This window comes from Vitis vinifera, chromosome 15, assembly GCF_030704535.1.
Source record: "Vitis vinifera cultivar Pinot Noir 40024 chromosome 15, ASM3070453v1".
NCBI classification, from domain to species: Eukaryota; Viridiplantae; Streptophyta; class Magnoliopsida; order Vitales; family Vitaceae; genus Vitis; species Vitis vinifera.
The window spans coordinates 14,133,965-14,141,828 of record NC_081819.1 but is presented as its reverse complement, the minus strand read 5'-3'; the positions used below and the strand labels follow the sequence as shown (position 1 = coordinate 14,141,828).

Here is a 7,864-nt window from a genome sequence, read left to right as displayed (position 1 = left end):
TTATAAAATTTAAAACTTTTTATTTCATATGATGTCACTTCCAAAAAATGACACCGTAAATCTGAAATTAGCATCATCTAACTATCCTAATTGAAGATTTTTTATATGATGTGTCACCTTTATAAATTTTAAGTTCAATGGTGTCATTATTTTAAATGCGACACCATAAATAGTGACATCATAAATTATTTTTGTAGTAGTGTGGAATCCAAATCACTGAATTTCTCGGAACTGAAAGGTCTCTAAACTTCATGTCTTGAAAGGTCTCTCTTGCTACGAATGCCACCACAGGATAAAGGCGCAATGTCTCTTGAATCACCATAGCCAACTGCAATGACAAAAAGTAGGAATGTGAAATATTTTAGCTATATCTCCAATGCAACCCTACCACAAACATATATACCGTTTTCATGCGTCGCAGCATATCAGCATCTGGAAGGCGACCCTTGCAAATTTCAAGCACCTCAGCACGAGCACGAGCTTGCCAGTCTGGATGCGTAGCTAACAGCACTAAGGCCCATGACGCGGTTACGGCAGTGGTCTCATTGCCAGCAAAGTATATGTTCTTACAATTATCGACTATGAACTTGTCTGAGTTGATATCCATTGAAGGTTTACCATTGTGACTAGATGAACTTTTGGCAGCCTCGAGTATCATTTGCAAAAGGTCCTTTTCGCCGTGTTGAGCCCCAATGCGTTCATTTACCACCTTCAATATCATCATGTTTATCTCCTTCTCTAATCTCCATATCTCTCTATTGTTTTTGTTTGGCAAGTGTCTGTCATTACATTAATTTGGTGATGATGGCAAAAAAAATAGACTGAAAACAAGGCTCTTGAATATTAAAGGATGTGATATCATTGTCATTATTCTTACCTCCACCCAGGAACCCCAGTGTATGAAAACCCCTTGGACATGATCTTTTGAAGAGTTCGGAGCTTTAAGAATATGTCTTTTCCTTGGGAATAGCTGCTTCCAAAGCAAGCTCTTGAGATTATATCTGCGGACACCCTTCTCAAATCCTCATCAACTCTAATATCTGCGACTCCTTCCTCATTGTCTACACTATTCTCCCAAGTTCTGAGCACTATGGTAGTAGAATCCACCATTGAATTCACCATTCCCTTCAAAACAGAGCGTTTAAACGGTTGAATTCTCCATAGAAGTATGAACTTGATCGAGTAGTACCCCAGAAGAGTACTATTAGAATAAAGCAACAGAATGTGATAGGCATGATGTATATATACTTGTGCATTATCTAGTGATCCTCTATTATAAGTGTCTTCATACATATCAACTGTTAAGTACTTGTATGAATTCCACTAACCAAATGTTATTTAGAAGTATTCACTGTTTGTTTTCAAAAATATGCATTAGCCCTATCAAAAGAAGTGCCACATTAGAATTTTCATGGTTCTTGGTTTCTCTAGTTAATTTATTTGAACCGGTTGCATAGTGAGCAGTTGAACTAATACACAATCAGTGCCCCATATCTTAGCTGTTTCTAAGAGGTTAAGATGTCAAGAAGTAGATCAACAATGAACATGAGACTAATTTGAGCTTTAACCCTAACAATCCATCCACCTCATGACAGCCTTATTTAGGCTTTGGCCAACAGTGAATATTAATTTTACTTAGACATTGGTCCTAATATCCTACTCTGATAAGCATGCAGACTAAAAATTATCGAGGAAAACAAGTAAGCGATATAGTAATTCATATGAATGCCTGATCTCCTGTGAAACCTAGCCATGATACTATGTTAAGCTTTTAAGTTTTCTAATGTTATATTTGGTTCCAAAAAAAGTACTAAGAAAAGAAAAAAGAAATGATAAGGAAAATGATTTTCTTATATATTTCTTATCCAAACATAGCCGAAGATTTCAATTTGTCAGGAAGTGGGCTAAACAATGAACATCCAGGTAATTTAGGTTTTAGCCCTATCAAACATTATAGTTATGGTAAATAGCAGGAGAAATACCTTAACCTTGTCCATGTACAACTCAGGAGCAATGATTTTCTTTTGGTAGGCCCAAACTGAACCATTAGATGATAAAATGCCTTCACCAAACAGAGGCCTGCGATCCTTAGATGCAAAAGAAGGCCTTCCTAGACTCAGAGAAGTGCAAAGGCTTATGTATTTCACCATCTCTGGATCCGTTATGCACAGTAGTTGTACGTTTCCAGTTGAATATGTGAATATTGGTCCTGCATGTGACCAGTGTCACACCCCATATACATCAAAGATACTGTAATTTAGAAAACAAGGGAGTGAAAAAATACATTGCATAAAAGAAAAGTTCACTTAAGCATATATAAATTCAGGCACCATCCTTGATATTCAAATTGGCCTTGTGTAGTCAGTTGTACAAGTTCATTTTCTTAGGGAGTATTTAGTAAAACTTAATACTTATTATTTAGTGATTTAAGTTAGTGTTAAGTTAAATTATATTTAAAACTTATTATTTAATTTTTTTTATATGATAAAATTAACTTAAAATTTATTCTAAATTATCAAATTGATATATTTGTTCTCACAAATTATAAGTAGGGCAAAGAAAGACAAATAATACTGAAGGTCATAAAGTAGTGAAAGAGCTCATAAAGGTAATTAAAATAAATTATGGTAAAAACGTAAAATAAAAATATGAATTTAAGAATAAACTAATTATTTTTATTTACTACTTAAAATTATTTTTTACTTTAAGTCATGTAATTAAATTATTTTATCAAACATATTTAATTTATTTAATAATTTAAATTAAATTATTAAGTTATTTTAAGTTATTAAATTGATTCACCAAACAAATCACCCACATAAAAAAATGTAATATACTCAAAAACAAATATTTTAAATAAAGTTAGGGAGTTGCATATATTGACTGAAATAGCGGTGGTTGGATGAAACATTGATGTTCGATCAAATAGACAAGCAAGTGGGGACCATGGTCACGGGCTCACTGTTTTGGATAAAAAGAAACTCACAAAAAGTTCACGTGACAATATTCAATAACATATCTTAAAAGATCTATACTTGGAGTGGTCCATCTTCTAGATTTTTTCTTCAAATAGCTCACATAAATTTAAAGAAAAATTGAGTGAGCTTTTACAATGTGTTAATTTGAAAAAATAGGAAAGCTAGAATATTGAGATTCAATTTTCCAAGTGTTTTTACCTTAAAAAATATTTTTGAAAAATAAACTAGGTATTTGATAAAATTTAAAAAATATTTTTAAAATTTTGAAACATTATTTGTAGTATTTAAAAAAAAAACACTTTTAAAAAACCATTTCTTTTAAAAATATTTTGAGTGAAAACACAATCAAATGTGCTCTTAGTTTGACAAGATTTTTCTCTTCTAAACACAATAAATAATCAAAGCTATAATTACCTCAAGTTTAGGTAATGCACTAATAATTCCAATATTAATGGAAATTTTTTATTGACCAAAATAATTTCTTTCAAACAAAATTAAATGGTTAAGTCTTTGTTTTGATACACTTTTTATTTTTGTTTTTAAAAATAAAAACTAATAATAAATTATATGTAAATGTACAAAAAATATAGATTTACATTATGCCTTTAAAATTTATTTTTTAAAAAAAAATTAAATTTGAAGTATTATAAATTTTTTGATACCTTCAATTTTTAGAACAGTTTTTAAAATCCTTAATTTTTTTAATGTAAGTATTTAAAAAGTCTTGTATCTTATATAAAAGTTAATATATTTTTTATTTTAAAAATAAAATAAAAAATATATCCAAATAGACCAATAATTATTTACGAGTTTTATTGTATTATTTAAGAAATGGGCAACCAATTATTTCATATATGAAATTTATAGAATACAAGATAATGAAATAAATATGATATAAATAAATCATTCTTTAAATGGATGGGCTAAAGCTGAAGTAAAGAATATATGGTTTCAATTGGATGCAGACATGATTCATGTTATATTAAATAACCTAACACCCTAATTCCTATTTTAAAATTTTTCAATCTCCACAAAAATGGAAAACCTTTTTTAAATTTTTCTTAGAAAGAAAATAACTTAAGTTTCTTAACTAAAATCACAATGACTAAATAACCCATCAGAAGAATTTCTAGTTTTATAGGAAAGGGGAAAATCCAAAATTAATTTATAATAGCTTCTTCCCTCAAATTCACAAAATAGTTTGTCCAAAAATAGGAGTGAAGTAAATAAAATAAAATAATTTAAAGCACTAAAGAGATTGAGAGATCAGAGGGTACCATATTGATTTCTCCACTGATGAATATAAGAGAAGAGTGTGAAAGGCCAGTCATGAGCAATAGAGTCATGATCTTTTGCAGCAGTTGAGTGTGCGTGGAGTTGGATCTTCTTCATCTCAGCTATATTCCCAAACAGAAAGGAAGGTGGAGGCCCTCTAATCCCTTGCCTTCTAAGCTTTGATTGAAGCCTTCTTGGCTGCAAAAACAAGGTGGTATAGAGATATATAAACAACCCTAAAACACCACCCAACACCGCTGATACTATTATCCTTGTTAAACCTAGTCCTGCAGCTTCCATTTTCCTTTCTTCTTCTTCTTCCTTCTTTTCTCTCCTGTTTTCTTTTTCCCGTCTTTGGGTTGTTCTATATTTATTTTGTGGAGGGGCTGTGTAAAGTTTTTTTATTATTATTTTATTTATACGATACTGTTATGCAGACTGGCGTGGTCCGCGAAGGTGGTGCCAGTAACATCTTCCCTGTCTCTATGTGTTTTGGCAGAATGTACCATGATTTGGGATTCTTATATATATATATATATATATATATATATTGCAGCTGATGAAGAAAAGAAATTCAATACCTACCTAGGTGTCATGGTTCAAAGTTGTGGGATCAATTATTGACTCGGGAGGTGCTAAGGTATATTGGTCTCGACCTCTCATATCAGTGTTGGTCAATAGACAAAATATACCAATTAAATAATTATCCTAATGAGTATCAATGCCCTTTCCCCGTCCACACTTATATCAACACGAAACAATAGGATTATCACCTGAAAAAGCTTATAAAAAGACTAAGGTGATGTTTGTTTTTTTTCTTAATTCTAAATAGAACCTTAATGCTTAATAGTATTAAATATTAGGTTGTTTGTTTTTGTAGCATTTTATTTCTATTAAGTATTAAAAAATAAAAATAAAATCAATATGTTATTTTTTCTATTTAGAAAAAGTTACATATTTTGACTTTTCTATTTAGTAAAAAGTTTATAATAAATCATGAAAAAGTAGAAAAACAAACAACCTAAATTCTAAAAAGAAATTGCTTTAAGCAAAAAGCCAAAAAAACAAACACCACCTAAAACTATTTGTCAAAAGGAAGGTGAATTCTATAATTAAACCATGATTAACTTAATTGTCGGGAAGGAGTATGGTTAACGTGATTGTCAAAAAGGAGTCGGCCAAGCTAATTGGCCTCTTACCCTAAAGTTGTGATTGTATGAAATAATTGGGATCAAATAAATAAAGTTGATTTGAGCAATCATTAGGGAGCAAACGCCACCAATGGGAAACGAAAAAAAGTTACTGAAAGATACTTCATTCTAGACAAACTAGATTCAAAAGAAGCTTTCAAAGGGGATAAATCGATACATGGACTTTGCCCTGAGGAATCCAAAAACTCTTGTTATGGGTATAGATCCGTACGAGATGATAGGATTTCAAATAGCTCTAACTACACGGGTATAGGGAACACTCTACCTAGTTTCATTTATTTAGATCTCATTTAGATAGCAATATAAGAGAGAATCCCCATAAAAAAAAAAACCCACTAGATCGAGAATGTTGTGGTTAAGAGCAAGTCTTATATCTACATGCCCCATAATTCTCCTACCTCTTATCTTTTCTCTTATTCCTTTACCGAAAGGAAGCACTAAGAGAAGTAGGCATTATAGTTGATAGTTATCTATCTACCCTCCATTCTAGGAAAAGGTTGATGCTAGGTAGGAGCTTTAGGTCATATACTTGACCCCTCCAAGGTTGTATGGTCGACCAACCTTTGGTCGCTTGGACCTGGGAAATTCCCCAAGTATTTCTAAGGACAGACCACGTACCATCCATTCATTTTTTGAATTTTCAAGCAAGGTCTGGATCGATAGGTAGAGGGTGGTCTACGATCCAGCTGGCATAAGCTAGGCCCCTTAAAGCTAAGTGTAAGTGATTCTAGTATCCTAAGTCAATTCCTCGAAGTAAATGTTAAGCATGTTCCACAGTCATAGAATCATTATGCTAATGAGCTAGCAAGTTTAGAGGCCAGACATGGTAGGGTATTAGAAATGTGGTCAATATCACGAAGAAAAAAGAGATACCTTTCTAGCTTTTTTTCGGGCTTCCTCTCATTTTTCTTTGGCACCTACAGTAAAGATCGTTGATTAAGGTGTTTATCCTGATCAGAGGATTGCTTTCTCCCACCAATTCTCACTTTAACACCATCCTATCCTAAAAAAAATAGATTAAAAATAATGAAGGAAAAAAACATGGAGACATTGTGAACTAACTCCTTGCCTTCCTAACTCTAGCACTAGCAGCACCGATTGAACGAACCAACTACTTCTGAAATTACTTTGTCGTACATTATTAACATACGACATCTCTAGGCTTAGCGTTTTAGCTTAGCAATAGAGTTAGCCCCCTTTCTTCAGGGAAGTCTATCTCCGGTCAATGAAAGCAACTTGCAAACTCTATGCACAATAAGTAGGAAATCTATAGAATGTCTAGTGAGACTAGTTTTATTAGATAATTGAGTAGTGAGCAGGAAGTTGGCTGAAAAAGATGGACAATAACAATCGCATAATATCAATTTATCGGGCTCATCATCTAAAGCTTGAGAGGTGCGCTAGAGCTCTGGTTGGGAGTTCCCTTACCAATGATAGGCCGACCCCGGGAACTCAGTAGGCTCGTTGCTAACAGAGACTAAGATCATCTAGTCCCAATTATGAATTGGACACCTTTCCAACCCAAAAGCTTCTTGCTAAATTTCTTTATAACTTAATTCCCTTAAGACTTTACTAAATCATAAATTTTGTGCCCTTAATCTAAATGGATATCAAGATTTCCTTTTTGTTCCATATGCACTTAGACTTTACTTTTTCTCGACCTGGTTCTAACTTTAGATTTCAATAAATTCTTCCATCTAGTTTTAAGAAGTGTTCCAATCTATTTTCCGACGGATTACCTTCAAAACAAAGGATTTTTATATTCCATCTACTTTAGAGATGTTTGGTAAATCAATTTAATGACTTAAAAAGTGACTTGATGATTTAATTTATATCAATCTCAAATTTTTAATATATAAATATAGTTTAGATTTACGTAGGAATAAAAGTTAACTTTAAGTATTAGGTCAAAATAATTAACTTATTCTTATTTAAATCTAAAACTATGTTTGCAAAAAAAAAAAAGATTGATATAAATTAAATCATTAAGTCACTTTAAGTCATTAAATTGATTTATCAAATACCTTCTTAGTCATGATAGAGACTAGGACCAACAACAAACATCTATGAGATGATCTCTTACAACCCTTAAGAATCCAAGATCAAGGAAATAGAAAAAATATAAAGGGGACTTTACTATGAAAGGGAGGAAATGCTTTGTGGAATGGAGGAATTGTCCAAAAATAATGAGACTTTCTCCCAAGAGAATGTAAGGATTAGCAAAGCCTCTATGATGTTGGCTAACATTCCAAGTCACAACCTTCTCAATGAAGTAGCGTTCAGGAAAATGATCAGTGGTGAAGTAGAGGGCAAGAGCGGGAATCTGCCATCTCTAAGCGATCATAGTGGAGCCATACCCATTATGCAATGAATGAGCACCAACATAACCAAGGTTGATGG

General features: G+C 32.3%; 1 protein-coding gene across 3 annotated transcripts; it reads right to left on the bottom strand.

Moving 5' to 3' along the window:
* On the bottom strand, positions 1-6,413 carry LOC100249636 (cytochrome P450 714C2). 3 transcript variants are annotated; one of them, XM_059743257.1, is made up of 6 exons: positions 6,338-6,413; positions 4,256-4,451; positions 1,983-2,209; positions 878-1,125; positions 404-779; positions 1-328 (listed from the first exon to the last, which is right to left on the bottom strand). In XM_059743257.1, exons 2-6 carry the CDS (start codon positions 4,368-4,370, stop codon positions 179-181), a joined length of 1,116 nt encoding a protein of 371 aa, XP_059599240.1. In that variant the 5' UTR covers positions 4,371-4,451; positions 6,338-6,413; the 3' UTR covers positions 1-178. The 3 variants fall into 3 exon arrangements, with proteins under 3 accessions (XP_059599240.1, XP_002269980.1, XP_059599239.1); XM_002269944.2 differs by lacking the exon at positions 6,338-6,413 and having other exon boundaries at positions 4,256-4,752; XM_059743256.1 differs by lacking the exon at positions 6,338-6,413 and having other exon boundaries at positions 1,989-2,209; positions 4,256-4,752.
* Positions 6,414-7,864: the final 1,451 nt, after the last annotated feature.